At 54.1% G+C, this 22,484-nt stretch overlaps 1 protein-coding gene across 1 annotated transcript in view; it reads right to left on the bottom strand.

The window, feature by feature from the left end:
• The window catches only part of MAST3 (microtubule associated serine/threonine kinase 3), a 42,511-nt gene that overhangs the window by 15,759 nt on the left and 4,268 nt on the right, over positions 1–22,484 (bottom strand). Inside the window, 14 exon segments of the mRNA XM_030935541.1 lie at positions 13–145; positions 4,217–4,355; positions 5,610–5,678; positions 5,681–5,817; positions 7,409–7,494; positions 7,901–7,959; positions 11,690–11,822; positions 12,098–12,199; positions 12,316–12,525; positions 12,809–12,884; positions 13,067–13,224; positions 13,701–13,779; positions 14,536–14,608; positions 14,685–14,773. Coding sequence (XP_030791401.1) covers positions 13–145; positions 4,217–4,355; positions 5,610–5,678; positions 5,681–5,817; positions 7,409–7,494; positions 7,901–7,959; positions 11,690–11,822; positions 12,098–12,199; positions 12,316–12,525; positions 12,809–12,884; positions 13,067–13,224; positions 13,701–13,779; positions 14,536–14,608; positions 14,685–14,773 — 1,543 coding nt within the window.

Here is a 22,484-nt window from a genome sequence, read left to right as displayed (position 1 = left end):
CTGCCCGCCCACCTGCTTGTCTATGAACTCTCGGGCGTCCTTCTCGATGTGGCCCTCGTAGAGGTTGGTGGCCATGCTCATGAGGCCGATCTTGGACAGGCCAAAGTCCGTGAGCTTGATGTGGCCAAGCGAGGTGATGAGCAGGCTGTGGGCAGGCAAGGGGTGTGCTCAGGGCTGGGGAGCCGGGGTGCCTGGCCACTCCTTCTGCCCTAGACCTTGGCTCCACCTGAGATGGGCGGAGCTCTGCCTCCAACTCCTGGGCCCTAGGGATCCTCCTGCTTAGCCTCCCAAGTAGCTGGAACTACAGATGCACACCACCACACCCAGCTGTTTTTTTTTTTTTTTTTTGTAGATATGAGGTCTTGCTATGTTGCCCAGGCTAGTCTTGAATTGCTGGCCTCAAGCAATTCTCTCACCTTTGAAAGTGCTGGCATGACAGGTGTGAGCCAGCATGCCTGGTCTCTACTGTGTGTGTGTATATGTGTATGTGTATATATGTATGTGTGTGTGTGTGTGTGTATATATTATTTTTTTAAAAACATAATTTTGCTGTCGCCCAGGCTGGAGTGCAGTGGCACGATCTCGGCTCACTGCACCCTCCATCTCCTGGGTACAAGCGATTCTTCTGCCTCAGCCTCTTGAGTAGCTAAGGTTACAGACACACGCCACCACACCCGGCTAGCTACTATATATTTTTGTTCATGCATCCATTATCTTAACAAACTAAACACTCTGTAAGCAACTACTGTTTATGTCCCCTATTGAAAAATGAACATATCTCGAGCTCCTGATGTATACAAAAGCATTTCCATGCACTTTGTGAATGAATGCATTTTCTTTTTTGGATACAGGGTCTGTCACCTAGGCTGGAAGTGCAGTGGCACAATTGCAGCTCACTGCAGCCTCAGCCTCCCAGCTCAATCAATTCTCCTGCCTCAGCCTCCTGAGTAGCTGAGACAACAGGCACATGCCACTATGCCTGGCTAGTTGTTCCAAGTCTTGCTCGGTCACCCAGACAGGAGTGCAATGGCACGACCTCGGCTCACTGCAACCTCCACCTCCCAAGTTCAAGTGATTCTCCTGTCTCAGCCTCCCGAGTAGCTGGGATTACAGGCACCCGCCATCATGCCTGGCTAATTTTTGTATTTTTGTAGAGACAGGGTTTCACCATATTGGCCAGGCTGGTCTTGAACTCCTGACCTCAGGTGATGCGCCCACCTCAGCCTTCTGAAGTGTTGGTATTACAGGCATGAGCCACCGGGCCCGGCTGCCAGGTTAGTTTTTACAATTTTTTTGTACGGATGGGGTCTCACTATGTTGCCTAGACTTGTCTCAAAATCCTGGGCTTGGCCGGGCACAGTGGCTCATGCCTGTAATCCCAGCACTTTGGGAGGCCAAGGCGGGTGGATCACGAGGTCATGAGATCGAGATCATCCTAGCTAACACGGTGAAATCCCGTCTCTACTAAAAATACAAAAAATTAGCCAGGTGTGGTGGCGGGCGCCTGTAGTCCCAGCTAATTTGGAGGCTGAGGTGGGAGAATGGCGTGAACCCGGGAGGCGGAGCTTGCAGTGAGCCGAGATTGCTCCACTGCATTCCAGCCTGGGCGACAAAGCGAGACTCCATCTCAAAAAGATAACAAATAAATAAAATCCTGGGCTCAAGCAGTGCTGCTGCCTCAGCCTCCCAAAGTGTTGGGATTACAGGCATGAGACACAGCACTCAGCCTGAATGATTTTTTTTTTTTTTTTTTTTTTTTTTTTGAGACAGAGTTTCACTCTTGTTGCCCAGGCTGGAGTGCAATGGTGCAATTTCAGCTCACCGCAACCTCTGCCTCCCGGGTTCAAGCAATTCACCTGCCTCAGCCTCCCGAGTAGCTGGGATTACAGCCATGCACCACCATGCCTGGCTAATTTTGTATTTTTAGTCGAGGCAGGGTTTCTCCATGTTGGTCAGGCTGATTTTGAACTCCTGACCTCAGGTGATCCGCCTGCCTCGGCCTCTCAAAGTGCTGGGATTACAGGCGTGAGCCACCGTGCCTGGCGAGGGAACTCATTTTTAAAACTCTTGTGCATGTACAGTATACACTGCTATTTAGGTTTTCCTGTGGACTTAAATATATAAATGTTTCACTGCATCACAGAGTCTTATTCACCAGCTGTATGAAGTCACATTTCCGTGCACCTTCTGGGTGCATCTGCCACTTAAAAATACATTCCAGAGAATTCACTGTGTATAACCATCATTTAATGAACTATGTAGTCAGTACCTTCTGTTTGCCCCAGCTCTGTAAAGAAACAATTCTGGGCCAGGGGTGCTGGCTCACGCCTGTAATCCCAGCACTTTGGAAGGCCGAGGCAGGTGAATTACCTGAGACCAGGAGTTCGAGACCAGCCTGACCAACATGGCAAAACCCCATCTCTACTAGAAATACAAAATTAGGCCAGGCACGGTGGCTCACGACTGTAACCCCAGCACTTTGGGAGGCCAAGGCTGGCAGATCACAAGGTCAGGAGATCCAGACCATCCTGGCCAACATGGTGAAACCCTGTCGCTACTAAAAATGCAAAAATTAGCTGGGCCTGGTGGCGCATGCCTGTAATCCCAGCTAATTGGAAGGCTGAGGCAGGAGAATCGCTTGAACCAGGGAGTCTGAGGTTGCAGTGAGCCGAGATCGCACCACTGCACTCCAACCTAGTGACAGAGCAAGACTCCGTCTCAAAAAAAAAAAAAATTAGTGGGTGTGGTGGCACATGCCTATAATCCCAGCTACTCGGGAGGCTGAGGCAGGAATACTGCTTGAACCCGGAAGGTGGAGGTTGCGGTGAGCCGAGATTGTGCCAACGTACTCCAGTCTGGGCGACAGAGACTGACCCCATCTCAAAAAAAAAAAAAAAAAGATAAAGTGTTCTGGGCCAGGTACACAGTCATTGCCTAACAACTGTTCTTCTGCCTATTTTGTACACACCTGGTGTCTAACAAGTACCTGCCAACCAAGAAAATGTGATATAGAAATCCAACATTAGTGTCTAAGGAGTTATTCATACTTGAGTTCCTTAGAGCATTGAGCACAGGCCCAGGTATACAGCAGGTGCCAAATACATGTCTGTTTTCTAAGCCACTTGCCAACTGCAAAATGCCCTGAAAACATGCAAGGCGCTGCTTTTTTCAGATGGAGTCTCGCTCTGTCGCCCAAGCTGGGGTGCAGTGGCACAATCTTGGCTCATCGCAACCTCCGCCTCCTGGGTTCAAGCAATTCCCCTGTCTCAGCCTCCCAAGCAGCTGGGACTACAGGTGCGCACTACCATTCCCAGCTAATTTTCGTATTTTTAGTAGAGACAAGGTTTAACTATGTTGGCCAGGCTGGTCTTGAACTCCTGACCTCAGGTGATCGTCCCGCCTCGGCCTCCCAAAGTGCTGGGATTACAGGTATGAGCTGCTAAGCCTGGGCTACATGCCACATATGTATGTGAGAAACGTCAGTTCTTGCCTCATATCTCGAGGACACTTGATAAACGGGCATTCCTTTTCCCTGTACACAGGAGGCACTCAATAAATGCAGAGGAGAAAATCATACAGGGGTTTCAAAGCAGGTGGCCCTGTGTCTCCCACTTGCCCATAGAGGGTCTGCCATGCAGTAGGTGCTTACTACATACTAGAATAAAATAAACATCCTAAGGCTCTCAGTAAACACGTTCTCTTCCTTGCTTTCCTGCACTAATATACAGCAGGTGCTCAAGACATGCATGGTCACTGTTTTTACATCTAAGGTCTTGCAAATTGCATAATTCTGTTCTGTGTATGTAGCTGGTGTCTTATAAGTGCATGTTCTCTCCCCTTGTGCTGCAGCAACTCTGGGTGCGTAGCCCCTTCTCCTATATACAGTGTGTGCATCCTAAGTGCACATCCTCTCCCCTTGATTGGCAGCACCTCCATAAGTGCACCGGCCTTCCCCTGCATACAGCAGACGCCTATTAAGTGTCTGCTCTCCTCTCCTCTGTACACACAAGATGTTCATCATGCGCTCATTCCCTGCCTTCTTGTCAGGAGGTGCCAAAAGAGCTCAGGCGGATGGGGCTTCCAAAGGGTCCCGGGATCCACGTCAGTGGCTCCGCCCCTGATCCTCTCTGGCCCCGCCGTGATTCTGCTCTGGCCCCGCCCAGATCCTCTCTGGCCCTGCCCTCCCCGAGGCCCCACTCATGCTAGCTCAGCTCACTTGTCTGGTTTGAGGTCACGGTGCACGATGCCGTAGTTGTGCAGGTACTCAAGCGCCAACACCGTCTCGGCGAAGTACAGGCGGGCCATGTCCACGGGCAGCGGGCCCATGTTCTTCAAGAGCGTGGCGCAGTCGCCGCCTGGGAGAGGGGCGGATGTAGCCATGAGGCCCGGGTCAGCGCCTCGCCGCCGCCCCCCCCGCCCCGCCCCCAGATTATGCCCAGTGGCTACGCATCCTCCTCACTTTACCGCCTGCAAAGCGTCCCAGTTTGTTCTGTCTCAGCGGGGAGGGTCGGGGAAGTGGGAAGGGGCGGACCCCACCTTCATTTATTTTTTTATTATTTATTTATTTATTTATTTATTTATTTATTTATTTATTTTTTATTTATTTTTTGAGATGGAGTCTCGCTCTGTCGCCCAGGCTGGAGTGCAGTGGCGCGATCTCGGCTCACTGCAACCTCCGTCTCCCGGGCTTCAAGCGACTCTCCTCTCCCAGCCTCCAGAGTAGCTGGGATTACAGGCGCACACTACCACACCCAGCTAATTTTTATATTCTTAGTAGAGACGGGGTTTCACTACGTTGGCCAGGATGGTCTTGATCTCTCGACCTCGTGATCCACTTGCCTTGGCCTCCCAAAGTGCTGAGATTACAGGTGTGAGCCACCGCGCCCAGCCTATTTTTTAAATTTTTATTTATTTTATTGAGACAGAGTCTCACTCTGTAGCCCAGGCTAGAGTGCAGTGGCACAGTGTCGGCTTACTGCAACCTCCGCCTCCAGAGTTCAAGCGAATCTCCTGTTTCAGCCTTCCGAGTAGCTGGGACTATAGGCGTGAACAGGGGTTTCGCCATGTTGCTCAGGCTGGTCTCGAAGTCCTGACCCCAAGGGATCAGCTTACTTCGGCCTCCCAAAGTGCTGGGACTACAGGCGTGAGCCAGCGTGCCAAGCATGAGACCCTGCCTTCTGATTCTCCCCAACAGGGCAACAATTACTGCATGGTCTCTTCCCCTGTACACAGCTGGTGTTTCCTAAGTGCAGGTTTGCTCTCTCGCCTGGGAGTACTTTGGTAATAGTGCTTTACCTGCCTGAACCATGCATCTCCCTGCCTTCACTTCTGGCCTCCAGGCCTCTGCCCATCAGTTCCCCCAACCTAGGATGGCCGCCCTCCTCTTGCCTCCAGGGTCCCATCCTCACACACTCCTGTCTGGGCTCCCCCAGCCCTGAACCCCCATCACTGGGCTCCCTACCCCAGACTGGGGTTCCTGAGGGTCCCCCAAAGCAGAGTGAGACCTCATAGAGGACAGAACAGACCTCAACTTGGTCTAAAAATTTTCTCCCAGGCATGGAGGGGTGAGCTCCCCATCGCTGGAGGCATGCAAGCCCCAGTGACCATACCTTCCACGTATTCCATGACCATACACAGGTGGCGCCGGGTCTCAAAGGAGCAGAACATGCTGACCACAAAGGATTCTCGGCAAAGGTGAGAATGTCACGTTCCACAAAGACCTGCTGGATCTGGTTACGCAGAATCAAGTTCTGTTTGTTGATCTTCTTGATGGCAAAGCGCTGCCGCGTGTCACGGTGCCGCACCAGGTAGACAGCCCTGGGGACAGGGGGCCAGGCTTGCTGGGACCAGAGATCGAGGCCCCAGCAGGCACTGCAGTTCAGCTTGAGCCCAGATCCCAACCTGCCTGGCCTTTGCCTGTGCTATGCCCTCTGCCTGGGCCACCCTTTCTTCTTACCTGGTCTCTCTCCCATACTGCCATCCTTGGGTTTAAGCTGCCATTGCTGGGGGTCATATAAATGGGCTGCACATGGCCCTTGTATATTGGCCTCTAGGCTGTATGTTTCTTTTATTTTTAGTTTATCTTATTTTACATTTTTAGAGATAGCGCCTCACTCTGTTGCCCAGGCTGGAGCGCAGTCATGAGATCATGGCTCACTATAGTCTTGACCATCCGCCCCGCCCAGGCTCAAATGATCCTCCCACATCAGAAGCCTGGCTAATGTTTACATGTTTTGTAAAGATGGTATCTCGCTATGTTGCGGATGCTAGTCTCAAACTCCTGGCCTCAAGTGACCTTCCCACTTCAGCCTCCCAAAGTGCTGGGATTATAGGTGACAGCCACTGCACCTGGCTGCTTGTGTCTTTCTTTCTTTCTCTCTTTCTCTCTCTCTCTCTTTCTTTTTAGACGGTCTCACTCTGTCACCCAGGCTGGAGTGCAGTGGGGCGATCTCGGCTCACTGCAACCTCTGCCTCCTGGGTTCAGGTGATCCTCCAACTTCAGCCTCCCAAGTAGCTAGAATTACAGGCATGTGCCATTATGCCCAGCTAATTATTTTATTTTTAGTAGAGATGGGGTTTTGCCATGTTGCCCAGGCTGATCTCGAACTCCTAGCCTCAAGCGATCCTCCTACCTCGGCCTCCCAAAGTGCCTCCGCACCCAGTCCAGCTCTTTTAAAAGCCTGCTAGCACCAAGCTCAAATTTTTATACATCCATTTGTTTTACACATAGCCCAAATAAGCAAAATTTTAGCCACTGAGAGCCTGCTTGCTTTGCAGACTCATGAAACTGCACCCACTATCTCTGAGTCATGAATAAGATGAACTTTATGGATTTTAAGACCCTAAGCTGCTACTGCCCTGCAGGACTCTGACCCAGAGATTCAATGCCTGTGCTGTTGAACAACATCACTTAGACACGTAAGCCCTCTCACTGATTCCCCTCTCCCCGGGGAGTTCCCTTGCCGGCCTCTCCCTCTCGATGGTGATTCCTGGAACCTCAGCCTCCAAAGGGCTTATGCTCTGCGGATCATCCCTTGTATGCAAGCCTGCCATTCAAAGCAGCACCTAAATAAAACCCACTGCGTGCTACTCCCACTGGGTGGGCATCTATTTCCTTGATCAGCCCCCAAGCTCCTAGAATGCCCTACACCTGGGGCAGGTAAAGGCGTGGCTCGTGGACAGAGCACACGTGATTAAGGCCTGGCTCGTAGACAGAGCACACGTGAGGCTGTAACCTCACTATGGCATGTCTCCACTTCCCCCTCCAGGCCTCAGGTGCCCTCTCTGCCAATTCAGGGGTGAATGTATGCGCCCTGCTAGGGTGGGAGGGGGACGCAGGAGCGGCCTGGGCCTCAACCATCCCCTCAGGCATCTGTGAAATGGGTTTATGCAGGACTCAGGGACTCACCCATAGGCTCCGTTGCTAATGAGTTTGATGGTCTCGAAGTCGCTTTCGCATGGCTTCCTCCGTGACTGGCCGACCAGGGCGCGGCTCTGCGGGACAGGAAGGGCTCAGGGTCCCGTCCTACTGCAGAGCTGGCCAGGCTTCTCCCGGCCCCAATCCCAAACCACTGGTCCTGGTGCCCAATGCTACCTCCTCCCCTGTCCAAACTTCTCCAACTCAGCTTCTAACTTTCTGTACTTTTTTGCTCACAGCTGTGCCCTCCTCCTGGAAAACTCTTATACGTCCTGCAAAACTCACCTTTCCGGTGCCCCTCCAGCACTGCCCCCACCCAAATTCCAAGGCATGGCAGTCCCACATGCTGTCACCTTGCCTCCAAAGTCACCGATGCTAATTAAGCTACATGCAAGACCTTGGCAAACCCTGCCCTTTTTGCGGGTGCCTGGTCCACTCTGGAAAGAACAAGATGGGCGGGGGCCCCCAGCCTCTGCTACTCACCTCCGGGGACTCAGGTGCTGGGGGCTGTTCTTCTTCAAGGTGACTCAGTGGCACCATCTCTGCAAGATGAGGGAGGAGCCTTAGCTGGAGCCTCCTCACCCTGCATCACCCAGCAATTTCCTGAGGCCTCTAGATTTCTCACCCCAGGCTGGGGATGCGGTGCCTCCTCTTACCAGCTCCCATGACACTGTCATGAAGCCACACCGGGGAGGCTGGATGAAGCAATGACTGAGGAACCTTCTAGAAGGGCCAGTGGGCTGCCCTGGCTCTGAAGTGCTCAGTTATGATCAAACTCAGGCTCTGAGCCTTGAGCCTGTGAACACGGAATGTGACGCAGGCCCCATGGGTGTCAGCTCCTAACATCTTCCTCAGCTCAGGATGCAGCCCAGGTGGAGGGTCCAATAAGTTCTTGCCCCAGGCCTTGGCAGAGGGGCAGCCCCTAGCGAATGCCTGGCAAACATGGTCCAGTCACAGACCACATGTGATCTGGCCTTAGGTACACCTGGGTTTTATTCCCTGCTCAGCCTTATCTGCCTGAAGCCTCAGTTTCCCCAGTTTTATTTTTTATTAGTATGATTATTTAATTTAATTAATTTATTTATTAGAGATGGAGTCTCACTCTGTCACCCAGGCTGGAGTGCAGTGGTGTGATCTCGGCTCACTGCAACCTCCGCCTCTTGGGTTCAAGTGATTCTCCTGTCTCAGCCTCCCAAGTTGCTGGGATTACAGGTGTGTGCCACCACGCCCAACTAATTTTATATTTATATTTTTATTTTTTTGAGACAAAGTCTCGCCCTGTCACCCAGGCTGGAATGCAATGTCGCGATTTCGGCTCACTGCAACCTCTGCCTCCAGGGTTCAAATGATTCTCCTGCCTCAGCCTCCCCAGTAGCTGAGATTACAGGCGCACGCCACCACACCGGGCTAATTTTTGTATCTTTAGTAGAGACGGGGTTTCTCCACATTGGTCAGACTGGTCTTGAACTCGCAACTTCAGGTGATCCGCCCACCTCGGCCTCCCAAAGTGCTGGGATTACAGGTATGAGCCACTGTGCCCAGCCTAATTTTTGTATTTTTAGTAGAGACAGGGTTATATCATGTTGGCCAGGTTCGTCTCAAACTCCTGACCTCAGGTGTTCCACCCGCCTTGGCCTCCCAAAGTGCTGGGATTACAGGCGTGACCCACCACACCCGGCCAAGTATGATTATTTCAGAGACAGGCTTGTCTGTCACCCAGGCTGGAGTGCAGTGGTGCCATCACGGCTCACTACAGCCTCAGCCTCCTAAACTCAAGCGATCCCCTCACCTCAGCCTCTCAAGTAGGTGGGACTACAGGCATTCACCACTACACCTGGCTAATTTTTTAAAATACTTTTTGTAGAGTTGGGGTCTTGCTATGTTGCCCAGGCTGGAGTGCAGTGGTGCGATCATAGCTCACTGCAGCCTCAAATCCCTGGGCTCAAGCAATCTTCCCACTTCAGCCCCGCAAGTAGCTAGGACTACAGACATGTGCCATCACACCTGGCTAATTGTTTTGTTTTTTAAATAGAGACAGAGTCTCACTATGTTGCCCAAGATGGTCTCAAACTCCTGGCTTCAAGTGATCTTCCTGCCTTGGCCTCCCAAAGTGCTGGGATTACAAGTGTGAGCTACCATGCCTGGCTTCCCCAGCTTTAAATGGGGACAGTGGCGGCTCAGTCCCACTCCAGGTATGGTCCAATCTCAGGGTCTTTGCCTGTGCTGTTACCCTTGCCTGTTTCACTCTTTCCCTTGGATCTGCAACCTGGTCACCTCCTGCCCTCCAGGCCTCAGTTTGAACACTAACCTCCTCCCAGAGCCTCCCCTGGCTACTGCTGGACCGGGCTAGGTCCAAGTTCAATGCTACAGCTTTCGCTTCCTCTTATCCTGGCTGTTTGTGGAAATGCTGTTTCGTTTTGTTTTGTTTCTCTTTTTGAGACAGGGTCTGGCTTTGTCACCCAGACTGGAGGACAGTGGTGTGATCATAGCTCACTGCAGTCGCAACCTGCCAAGCTCAAGCGATCGTCCCACCTTAGCCTCCTGAGTAGCTGGGACTACAGGCACGCACTACTACACCCAGCTACATCTTTTTTTTTTTTTTTTTTTTTTTTTTTGAAATGTAGGCTCACTCTGTCGCCCAGGCTGGAGTGTAGTGGTGTGATGTCAGCTCACTGCAACCTCTGCCTCCTGAATTCAAGCGATTCTCTTGCCTCAGCCTCACAAGTAGCTGGGATTTACAGGCGCCTGCCACCACACCTGGCTAATATTTGTTTTTAGTAGAGATGGAGTTTCCCCATGTTGGCCAGGCTAGTCTTGAACTCCTGAGCTCAAGTAATCCGCCCACTTCAGTCTCATGAAGTGCTGGGATTATGGGATTACAGACGTGAGCCACTGCACCTGGCTGGCTGTGGGAGTTTTTTTGTTTGTTTGTTTTGAGACAGAGTCCTGCCCTGTCGCCTAGGCTGGAATGCAGTGGTGTGATCTCGGCTCACTGCAATCTCCACCTCCAGGGTTCAAATGTTTCTCCTACCTCAGCGTCCCCAGTAGCTGGGATTACAGGCACACACCACCACACCTGGCTAATTTTTATATCTTTAGTAGAGACAGGGTTTCACCATGTTGTCCAGGCTGGTCTTGAACTCCTGACCTTGTGATCCACCCACCTTGGCCTCCCAAAAGTGCTAGGATTACAGGCTTGAGCCACCGTGCCCGGCCATTTTTTTTTTTTTTTTTTTTTTGAGATGGAGTCGCGCTCTGTTGCCCAGGCTGGAGTGCAGTAGCACGATCGCAGCTCACTGCAAGCTCCGCCTCCCGGGTTCATGCCATTCTCCTGCCTCAGCCTCCCGAGTAGCTGGGACTACAGGTGCCCGCCACTGTGCCTGGCTAACTTTTTGTATTTTTTTAGTAGAGATGGGGTTTCACCGTGTTAGCCAGGATGGTCTCGATCTCCTGACCTTGTGATCCGCCCGCCTTGGCCTCCCAAAGTGCTGGGATTACAGGCGTGAGCCACCGCGCCCAGCCCCAACTGTCTTCTTCTTACCTACGGGTTGTCCTGTTTGACTCCAAGTCCACTTTCTGGACCATAGTAAAGGCCACAGAAATTAGTAAAGCCATTTGTGAATTTGCAGGACAAAGGGAAGGCCACTGCTAACACTGGTCCCCAGGCTTCCTGGCCATCTTAATGTGGCATTTGAGGACACTGAGGCCCCTGGGCTCCAAAAGATCAGTGGGTCTCAGCAATTCCCACAGGTGACCAAAGAGCAAGGTCACAGAGAGACAAAGAACAGTGTGATGGTTCTGGAATCGGATGGGCCTGGGTTTCTCCCCACCTCTAAGAGTCCTGGGGAACTTCCCCTCCCATGTTTCTGTCAGCCAGTTGTCACTTTAAATTGCCAAGCTCTCAACTGTCATCCTGGCTTCATCTGCCCTTTTTTTTTTTTGAGACAGGTCTCACTCTGTCGCCCAGGTTGGAGTGCAGTGGTGCGATCTCAGCTCACCGCAACCTCCATCTCCTAAGTTCAAGCAATTCTTGTGCCGCAGCCTCCCGAGTAGCTGGGATTATAGGCATGCGCCACCACACTTAGCTAATTTTTGTATTTTTAGTAGAGAGGGGGGTTTCACCATGTTGACCAGGCTGGTCTCGAACTCCTGGCCTCAAGTGATCTCTCTGCCTCAGCCTCCCAAAGTGCTGGTATTAAAGGTGTGAGCCACTGTGCCTGGCCTCCATCCAGCCTTTCCCAGCCTTGGTTTCCTCTTCCCATCCAGGCTTACCCTCCAGGGGGTCCTTGGCCAGGCCCAGCTGCCCAATGATGTACTGTGGAAGATCAGTCTTAATGCCTTGGCCCTCCCGCGCATGGCCCTCAGCCGCCTCCAGCAGGTGGTAAAACTCCTCAGGGTCAAACTCCTAGGGGCACAGGAGGGCTGGTCACCCGGGGCTTGGTTCCGCCTGCAGGCCTCTGCACATGCTGTTGCCTCTGCCTGGAGCACCCTTCCCAGCTCACCCCCTGGGTCTCCACTCCCGATCCCTCCTCAGGGAAGCCCATGCTAGCCCGGCAGCACCCTGCGTTCTTCTCAAAGCCCTACACGATGGCAACTGTCACTTGTATCTCGGCAGGACTGTCGTGGTCCCAATCTCAGTTCTGCCCGGATCCCAAGTTGGCTGTACAAAAATAAACTTACCAGACACTCCAGCAGCCGAGCTGGCCGTGAGATGATGATTAGCAGTTTCCGGACAAGCTGGACAATGAAGCTGACCTCCTCACTGTCTGAGCGCTCATGGGCCTGGGGGAGGTGGGTCGTGGCATCACCCAGAGGTCCTCAGCACCATCTGGCCTGGGGACCCCCTTCGCTCCACATCCCACTGCATGCAAAACCTCAACATGCGAAAAACCACGCACATCCTGCAGAAGCCGCTCCAGCTTCTCCTGCATCTCTAGGAAGTAGCGGGAGGTGACGAGGTTCTCGCCAGACTTGGCCAGGCAGTCTCGGGCCAGCTCGACGATCTGGTGGTGGATGAAGCCCAAGACGCCATCAGCCAGCGCCAGCCGGGCGCCAGGTGCGTAGGCCGTCAGGAACTCCTGCAGACGGCCCTCCATCTGTGCTGTGGCCTGGGTGGGGTGAGACGGGGTGGCCTGGTCAAGGGTGGGGCTGGAGTGACACGCACAGAAGGGGTCAAGAGAGGCATGGTTGGGGAGAGAGGAGATGGGGCGATGGGGGTGATGGGGTGTGAGGGCTGGGGCAGGAGGAACAACATATTTCAATGGAAGGGGAGGGAAAGACAGAAATGAACAGACTGGCAAGGCGGACACAGCCAGGAAGACAGAGTTCCATGGAGGGACAGCAATGTGGAGAGAAGCGCAGGGGCTGGTCCAGCCGCCAGGCGCTGCCCACCTTGGGGAACCTCTCCCGGTACACATGGTTCATCATGACAATCTCATTGTCGAAGGTCCCCGTTGCGCGGCCCGGGCTGAAAGGAAGACAGCTGGCTTGTGATATGGGACCTCAGACGAAGCCCAGGGGAGGATGTCGGGGCTCTGAGCCAGGGTTGAGGGACAAGAATCAGAGGCTAGGGTGGAGGAGGAGCCACAACTCAGGCCTCCACACCAGCCCAGGGAGGGGCCGGGGCTAGGGCCAGAGGTCGAGGCCCACCTGAGACTGCGAGAGCGGGGGCGGAGGCGGGGTGACCGGCCGCCTTCCTCATCAAGCACATTCTCTGAGCTGCGGAAGTGCTTGGACAGGAAGTGCAGCTCGTCCGGCGTCGGCTGGAAGGGAAGCTGGTGGAGACGTTCCCGGGATGATGAGCTTGACTGGTAGAGAGTGGTGGGGATTAGAATCATGAGTTCACCATCAGTGGTGTGGCCAGGACCCCAGCACCACCCCTCAAGGGCCAGGCTGTCTGCAGGTCATCAGATGGCCATCAGATGGTAACATTCTTTCTCCTGTCTAGCTCCTATGCATCCCTCAAAACCCTAGCTCTGATGCCCGCTCCTCCAGGAAGTCCTCCCCGTCTGTACCCCTGGGCAGCCCCAAGTCCCCCTCTGGCCAGGCCCTAACCCCATAGGCTGGGGATATCTGTATCTCCCTGACTGGGGGCTATTTTGGGGCCAAGGCTGGGTCTTCTGAGGGGACCCTGCAATTTCCAGAATGGGGCATGCATGGAGGAAGTAGCTAGTATGTTTGCTGACCGCACAACTACCCAACACCTTGAAAAAAACACACAAAGATGTGTCCCCCCCCAACCCGGCATCTGCCTGTCCATCTGCCAAGGTGGGGCTATGGGTACCGAGAGGGTGGAGCTGGGTGTGTTGGTTCCATAGCCGGAAGATGGGAGAGACGCGAGGGACCATCTTCTGCCGTCTGCCCTGGAGAGAGGAACAAGAACAGATGGAAGGAAGGCCTGGCCCCTGTGGTTTGTGGGGACTAAGAGCAGACACTGTGGCCAGCATATTCTGGCCCTGTCATAGGAAGGATCTCCTGAAAATAACCAAGAACAGAGACACAGGCTGACCAAGTCCACTGCATGCTCTCTCTCTCTCTTCAGGTACCTACCTCTTCCAGGAAGCCCTCTGTGACTCCAACTGCCACTGTGTCCCGTCAAAGCTTCAACCTCTGAGCTGTAGCTTCTGGGGCACACATTGGTCACCCCCCACCAAACGAAGGACTCCCCAGGGGCTCAGGGCCAGTCGCCCATTTGCAACCATGCCCTCAGCCCGCAGCGCAGAGCATACACACAGCAGGTGCTTAATGAATGTTGTTGTATGAATAAATAAATGAAATGCAAGTGTCTGGCACATGACAGGCACTCAATCAGCTCTTGTTAAATGAATGAATGAATGATTTCTTTAGTGAGTTAGTGATTCTTAGGGCTATATCCCCCCCACGACCACCCACCCCCTGGGCTGGTTGAAATTACCTGTCCGTGCGTGGGATGTGGCTGCAAGATGGCATGCATTTGTCAGGGATGGGAGCCAGAGGGGGAGACCACCACCAGATGGGCCAGGGGAGGGGAAAAGGTGAACGAAATGAATGAGGGGCCAGGTCTAGCCCCTGAGCACGTGCCCCTGCCCAACCCCTGCCCGTGGTGCCCGCACTGTCTCCCAAAGCCGGCAATCACTCACCTCCGGGCAAAGGGGAAATTGAGGGCAGAGACAGCCGAGAAATTCCGAGGACTATCCAAGGGGCTGCTGCCTGCTGAGGAGGAGGCGGGGAAACTGAGTCAGCGGGGCAGAGGCAGGACACAGCACCCGCTGGCTGCTCCCACACTCACCCGTTGGGACTGACAATGGCGACAGGGGGCGGGAGAGGGTCGGGGAGGGCGTTCCTACCACCAAGCTCTTGCGGTTCCCGCTGCGGCAGCTGTGGGGGGAAAAGGGGACAGGGTAGGTGGCTGCCCAGGGCCCTGCACTAAGCCACCTGCCCAGCCTAAATCACACAGGCAGCCCGTTCTGGAGAAGGATGGGATGTTGGACATGGCCACTCCCACTCTGCCCCCAGATGGGTTCCCCCCTGGCTCTTAGCCAGGTCTTCAAGGCCCAGGAGGTAGTCACCCCTTGATTAACATTCCTTATTATTGAAACTACTGCTGGCCAGGCATGGTGGCTCATGCCTATAACCCCAGTGCTTTGGGAGGCCAAGGTGGGAGGATCCTCTGAAGCTAGGAGTTCAAGACCAGCCTGGGCAATATAGCGAGACCCCGTCTCTATACAAAATTTAAAAATTAGCTGGCTGTGGTGGTGCATGCCTGTAGTCCCAGCTACTCAGGAGGCTGAGGCAAGAGGATCGCTTGAGCCTCAGGAGGTCAAGGCTGCAGTAAGCCATGATCGTGCCACAGCACTCCAGCCTAGGTGACAGAACAAGGCTCTCTCTCTTAAAAAAACAAAAACAAGGCTGGGCACAGTGGCTCATCCCTGTAATCTCAGTACTTTGGGAGGCCAAGGTGGGTGGATCTCCTGAGATCAGGAGTTCAAGACTGGCCTGACCAACACGGAGGAACCCTGTCTCTACTAAAAATACAAAATTAGCTCGGCATGGTGATGCATGCCTGTAATCCCAGCTACTTGGGAGGCTGAGGCAGGAGAATCGCTTGAACCCGAGAGGTGGAGGTTGTGGTGAGCCAAGATTGCGCCATTGCACTCTAGCCTGGGCAACAAGAGTGAAACTTCGTCTCAAAAAAACAAAACAAACCAAAACAAAACAAAACACCCAAAAATTAGGCAGGCGTGGTAGTGCACACTTGTAATCCCAGCTACTCAGGAGGTTGGGGCAGAGAATCGCTTGAACCCAGGAGGCGGAGGTTGCGGTGAGTTGAGATAGCGCCATTGCACTCCAGCCTGGGCGACACGAGTGAAACTTCGTCTCAAAAACAGTAACAAAAACAAACACAAACTATTGGCAGTGTTGTTCTTAACAGCAATGGCATGAAGTGCTTCTAGCCTGATGGTGGATACTACATATGGCCAGGAGCCCCCGGTCCAGCTTTTCAGGGTTCTGTGTTACAGTCCCACCCCCACACCTTTCCCTGTACCATGGCTACTGCCAGCAGCACCAGCAAATCACGTGGACCAACCACACCCTGGAGCCCAGATACGGGCTGAGACACCCCATCCTATACACCCCTCCTGAAGCCCCTGCTCCCATCTCTTGACAACCCTCCTTCTTCCCAAGATGCCCCTAAAATGCCAATGCGACCAACTAGAAACCCTAAATGCAATCTCTTTCACAGTCCTGCCTGTTCTGCTGAACTTTTGCCCACATGTTTTCCTCTTTCCATCCCAGTTCCCTTCTGGCCACCAGATCCCCGGCCCAGGTCTCTCACACCCTGCCTTGCCTCTTCTCCCACCTGAGCCCTGGCTTCAGCCCACACCTTGACAGAAGCAAGTTGGGAGTGACACCATCTCCCGCCCCACCGGAGCAGTCGCCCGGCAACAGCTCTGCTCCACGAGAGCATCAGCCCACACACCCCAAGCCGCCAACACAGCTCAGCGGTGGGAGAACCTCGCGGGGAGGGAGAGATGAAGTCTCGGGGCCTCTGAGGTGCATGGGAGAACAAGCATACGATCATCAAAGGACACAGGTGACAAGGTGGACAGGGAGAAGAGGCCCAGCCTGTCTACGTCTCCACGTATGGCTGCCCCTTGAGCCTCAGTTTCCCCATCTCTACCTTGAAGGATGAAACCTACTACATCCAGTGCTCAGCTCTGGGCCGGACTCGGGTACATACGCTGTTGTCTTTGCCTAGACAAGGCTCACAGGGCCTCGCTCACGCTGGGAGGGCAGGCAATGCTTCCTGAGTGAATTACATCCCCAACATGTGCCAGTCCCAACAAGCTCCAGAGTTGGGAGCGACCAGCTGAGCCCATTTCCCAGACTGGGAAACTGAAGCCACAGATGTCAATAGTCACAGTGATTGTCTCCCAGCCTGAGCTGCAGAAGCAAAAGTGAAACCTGCAGGTTTCTGCAAAACTTCCTGCCAACCCCTCAATGCATGCTCACCTGGCTGTCTCCACATCCTCTCCCAGCCCCTCACCTGGTTCCTCGCCCCCACACTGCACCACCAGCACCCTCCCTCCCCGATCCCGCTGTATCACTTGCTGCTTCCAAAAGCATTTGGGAAAAACACTGAGTTGCCCTCCCTCCTGTTCTTGGGCGAGGTCTTCTTGAAAACACGGCCAAGTGTGAGGCCTCAAAGGAGAACCAAGCATCATCATCTGTTCACTTCCCAAGCATCTATGCAGGGCTGACTCTTTGTTCAACTCTTCCTGGAGGAGATCCAGGACCTCGAGAAGTTGCCATTTGGGAACCATCCTCTCTTGGTACCCAGGACACAACAGAGAGAATGTGGCAGAAAGCAGGGGCCTGAAGCCAGCCTCCTGCACCTCATCCCTCTGGTACCCATATCCCCCCTCCAATGCTCCCCACGATCTTGGAGGGAAGTTTAAGCCCTGGACTCAGCATTCAAGGTCTTTTGGTAGCTGGTCCCACGACCCAGACTTTGCCCCAGTCCAGCACCAATGAAAAACCCAAGCACAGAGAGGTTAAGGAGCTATTGAGGTCACACAGCCTGGTAGCGGCTGAGTCGAAATTTGAACCCAGGTCCGGTAGAATCCACAGCCCTCATTTATCCTCTCTGCTTTTCAAAAGGGGAAACTGAAACTCCAAGAGAGATGAGGCTTTGGAGGGGGTTAACCTCAATCATCCGGACTCCTGACACCTCACACAAATGCCAGCCTCCTGCAGTAAATATTTGCTTCTGAGCCAACATTTCTGCTGAATGGGCCCCCAGGGACAGATCAGCCTCAGTTTTTCCAAGAAGTTCCTCCCTGGTTCTGCATAGCCCTGGACACCCGGGTTCAAATCCTAGCTCAGTCTCAACTCACTCCTGTCTGTCACCACCCCAGCTGCGACGCTGGCGGACAGACACCCCAGTACAGGGAACGAGGGGCGAAAGGAGGGTGCCAGGGACCCCAGGGGACACCTCGATCCACAGGCGTCCTCCCCCCTTCCCACTGCTGCCACAGACAGACACTCGCCGTGGTCCCCGCCACGCGGCCAGGACACACTTCTGGCAACTCCTGTTTGCTCGGCCGGCCGCCGAGCCTTCACCGGCGCCGTGCCCCCTACCTCTTGGAGCGCTGCAGCAGCGCGCCTTTGGCCAGGCGGCTGCGATGGCCGGGAGCCGCCACCGCCGTCCAGTAGCTGGGGTCGGACATGCTGCTTCCCTTTGTGCCGCCGCCGCCGCCCGAGGCCGGGAAGGCGCGGGGGCGCAGCCGGCGGCGGCGGGGCGCGAACCTCGGCGGTGGGATCGTCCCCGGGAGTCCCGCGGAGCCGGACAGGGAGGGGGGCGCACAGGGCTGCGGGGTTGGGGGGGCGGCGAGAAGGAAGCGCGCGCCCCCGAGCGCGGCCTGGAACTCCGCCCAGGCGAGTGCGGGGGCGGGGCCTTGGGGGCGGGGCCTGCCGGAAGGCGGAGCGAGCGACGCGGAAGCGAGGCCCGGGGACCCGCGTGCCGGCGAGTGGGCGGGGCGCTGCCATGGCCGTGGGCGGAGAGGCGGAGCGTTGCTAGGGCCGCGGGCGGCTGAGGCCGGGCGTTGCTACGACCGCGGGCGGCGGGGGCGGGGAGTTGGCAGCACCTTAACCTCGAGGCAGGCACAGGCATTTTGGCTCCTTTCTGCTAAAATGTAAATCTAATCACTGCCTCCTTTTCCTCTCTCCCGGGGCACTGACCCCTTCTCAGTGCGGCACCCAAGACCCACCCAGCGTCCTGGCCTGGCTCATGCTACCACGCCCACCCTGGCCCCACTGCTTGGAATCTAGCCTAGCAAGACAGCGTCCTCTCCTCCGAAAAACCCGCTTTCGTGTCTGTCTGGCTCTGTTTTCCCCAGGTTGGGGACTCCTTGGGGTCCCAGCAGCTCCCAGCACCGGAATGGCACAGAGGGTGTGTTTGGCAAATGGAGTCGGGGCGTCTGACATGCTCTGCCTCTGTGTGGCGGGAAAGGCCATCAGCCGTGCCTCAGTTAGGAATAAGCCACCTGATTAAACTCCAGCCTCAGTCTCCTCAACTGTGAAATTGGAGGAAAACTGGACTGACAGTGACGATTACACAAATCAGATGTAAGGGGGCGCTTCCAAGGGCACCTGGTATATGTTCCAATATCTATATATAATTTATAAACGATAGCATCAGGCTAACTTCCAGGCCTCTGTTTCCCCATACATAACATCCCCCGTATTGAAAATCTGAGACACAGAGCCTGGTACAGGGCTGAGGGTACAGTATGTGTTCACTATGGAAGCCACTATGGAAGCAGAAGTGTCTCCCACTGTAGGGACTGAATTAATGCTTCCTCCTGTCATGACAGCCCAGGCAAGTCAGGGGCAGTGTCACCATGAGGGGTACCCCTTCCTGGGCCCCAGGACACTTTGGGACCCAGTCCAGGCCCAGTGCTGGAGCCCGGGCTTCATATCTAAAGAGACGATTTTTTTTTTCTTTTGAGACAGAGTTTCGCTCTAGTTGCCCAGGCTGGAATGCAATGGTGCAATCTCAGCTCACTGCAGCCTCCGCCTCCCGGGTTCAAGCGATTCTCCTGCATCAGCCTCCCAATTAGCTGGGATCACAGGCGTGAGCCACCACACCCAGCCTCCATCCGGCTTTTCCCAGCCTTGGTTTAAAACCAGCCTGGGTGAGGCCAAGTGTGGTGGAGTGCAGTGGCGCCATGTCAGCTCACTGCAACCCCCGCCTTCCTGGGTTCAAGCGATTCTCCTGTCTCAGCCTTCTGAGTAGCTGGCATTACAGGTGTGCACCACCACGCCCAGCTAATTTTTTGTATTTTTAGTAGAAACAGAGTTTCACCATGTTGGCCAGGCAACTCAAACTCCTGACCTCAGGTGATCCGCCCTCCTTGGCCTCCCAAAGTGCCAGCATTACAGGTGTGAGCCCCCGTGCCCAGCCAACAGGAAACAATTCAATGAGCAAGATAATTTCGGCTGGGCGTGGTGGCTCATGCCTGTAATCCCAGCACTTTGGGAGGCCAAAGCGGGTGGATCACCTGAGGTCAGGAGTTTGAGAACAGCCTGGCCAACATGGTGAAATCCAGTTTTACTAAAAATACAAAATTAGCCGGGTGTGGCGGCACGTGCCTATAATCCCAACTACTTGGGAGGCTGAAGCAGGAGAATTGCTTGAACCCAGGAGGTGAAGGTTGTAGTGAGCTGAGGTAGCGCCATTGCACTCCAGCCTGGGCAACAAGAGCAAAACTCTGTCTCAAAAAAATAAATAAATAAAAAATAAATAAAAATATGAAAGAAATAGCTGGGCATAGTGGTGCATGCCTGTATCCCCAGCTGCTCAGGAGGCTGAGGCAGGAGAATCACTTGTACCCAGGAGGTGGTGGTTGCAGTGGACCGAGATCGCACCAGTGCACTCCAGCCTGGGTGACAGAGCGAGACTCTGTCTCAAAAAAAGAAAATAAATAAATAAAAAGATAATTTCAAACACCAAGGCTGAGAAGGGAAAAGAAAGGACAGAACACTGCAAGGGGCGACTTTAGCCATGAGGCCTCTCAGAGGAGGTAACACTGCAGCCAGCCAGAAATGGAGGAGGAAGGAGCTGGCTATGCAGAAAGCACATCCCAGGCAAAGGGCACAGCTCTCTGAGGCAGCACTGAGGGCAAAATGCCAGAGGGGCTGACCACATGAGCCTTGTGGGCTGCAGGGAGGAGTGCGATTTTATTGTAGGAGCAATGGGGAGCCATGGAGGGTGCTTGAGCAGAGAAGGGGTGTGATCTGGACTATGTTTGTAAACCCCCTTGTGTCTGCTATGGGGAGCAGACTGTTGGGGGACAGGAATGAAGGTAGCAGGAGGCCAGTAAGGGGCTGGGACAATGTCTGGGAGGGGAATATTGAAGCTATGGGGAAAAATGGGTGGGTTTGGGAGTTTTGAGACCAGGGGAGATGGTGGTTTTGAGACCACCAGAGATGGTAATGAGGATGGGAGTGGTCACCTATGACCCCCAGGTATGCAGCCCAAGCCTCGTGTGGGCTACAGATTCTCCTGAGTCTGGCTGGGGACCCAAGTGGGGATGGGGCCACAGTCTCCACTTGCTGTCACTACGTGCTGAGCCACCCCATATGCATGGGGACACACCTTTGCATACACACACAAGGTGCTGCCCCCTCGTCCCCAGCCACAGCTATACCCAGTAACACTTACACACCCCCTATTACATACACCCACTGCCCTGACATCTGTAGCAGGGAGAGAACCTTCTCCCATGCTCACTTGGCCTCAGTTTCCCCCTCTGCAAAACAGGGCTGCAGCTGACAATCCAGAGGGCCTGCTGCCACGGTGAAGGCCTTCCATGAAAGGCTGGTGTCCGTCCACTGCTCCCCAGATCATGCCCTTGCCCTGCTCACAAACCCTCCCATGGCTCCCTATTGCTCTTACAGCAAAACCGCATTCCCGGGTGAATCCCTCTCCCAGGGGTCATATCCTAGCCCTGTCCCTCACAAACTCTGTGACATTGGCATTTGACTCTCCCTGCCTGTGCTGTGACTGTAAATGCCAAAGTCTCAGGTAGATATACAGACACCCCTCTTCACCGGCCCCTTTTTAGTGGGACTACCCCAGTGCTTCCCACCTGCCCATATATCTGTGCCCCTCCCAGCACCACACTCTATGGCTCCTAGAGCCCTAGGTAGAAAATCCACATTCTTCCTGCCCTTGGCATTTGAGGCTCCAGAAGGAATGTGTCTCTAACGATGCTGTTCCTGCCTGGAACAGCCACTTTGTCTATGAGCGCCCAACTCATCGCCTTCTTCAACACCACCCCCAACCCCCAATGCCATCACCACCACAAGGACAGCCCTCCCAGATACTGCCCATTCATCTAAGCCACATGCATTAACTGAGCACCTGCTGTGTACACCCTGGGCCTGCCCTGAGGCTGCAACATGACCAGGACAGATAAAGTATGGTCCCAGAGAGGCTGTCAAACCTCTGGATGAGAAAAATAACTGGATAATCACACAAGACAATGTGGAAATTGAATCTCTGGGGTTGGCTGGGTGCCGTGGCTCATGCCTGTAATTCCAACACTTTGGGAGGCTGAGATGGGCAGATTGTTTGAACTCAGGAGTTCGAGACCAGTCTGGCCAACATGGTGAAACCCCGTCTCTACTAAAAATACAAAATTAGCCAGGTGTGGTGGCGCATGCCTGTAATCCCAGCTACTTGGGAGGCTGAGGCAGGAGAACTGCTTGAACCCAGGAGGTGGAGGTTGCAGTAAGCTGAGATATCGCACTACTGCACTCCAGCCTGGGTGGCAGAGCAAGACTGTCTCAAAAAAAAAAAAAAAGAAAGAAAAGAAACAAAGAAAAAAGCAAATCCCTGAGGTCTGGATAGGGAAATGGATAGGTATAATGCATGTTATACTCCATGTTTGTGGGGCCTGGAAGGAGGGGGTGGTTGGGGAAAGCTTCCCATCTGAGGCTGAGGCCTTGATGAGGATGTGATGGAATAAAAAAGGAGGGAATGGAGTTCTGGGTAGTGAGGACAGCAAGTGCAAAGACCCTG

The sequence above is a fragment of the Rhinopithecus roxellana genome, chromosome 8, assembly GCF_007565055.1.
Source record: "Rhinopithecus roxellana isolate Shanxi Qingling chromosome 8, ASM756505v1, whole genome shotgun sequence".
Lineage (NCBI taxonomy): Eukaryota > Metazoa > Chordata > Mammalia > Primates > Cercopithecidae > Rhinopithecus > Rhinopithecus roxellana.
The sequence above is the reverse complement of the archived record's forward strand: the minus strand, read 5'-3'. Positions and strand labels throughout refer to the sequence as shown.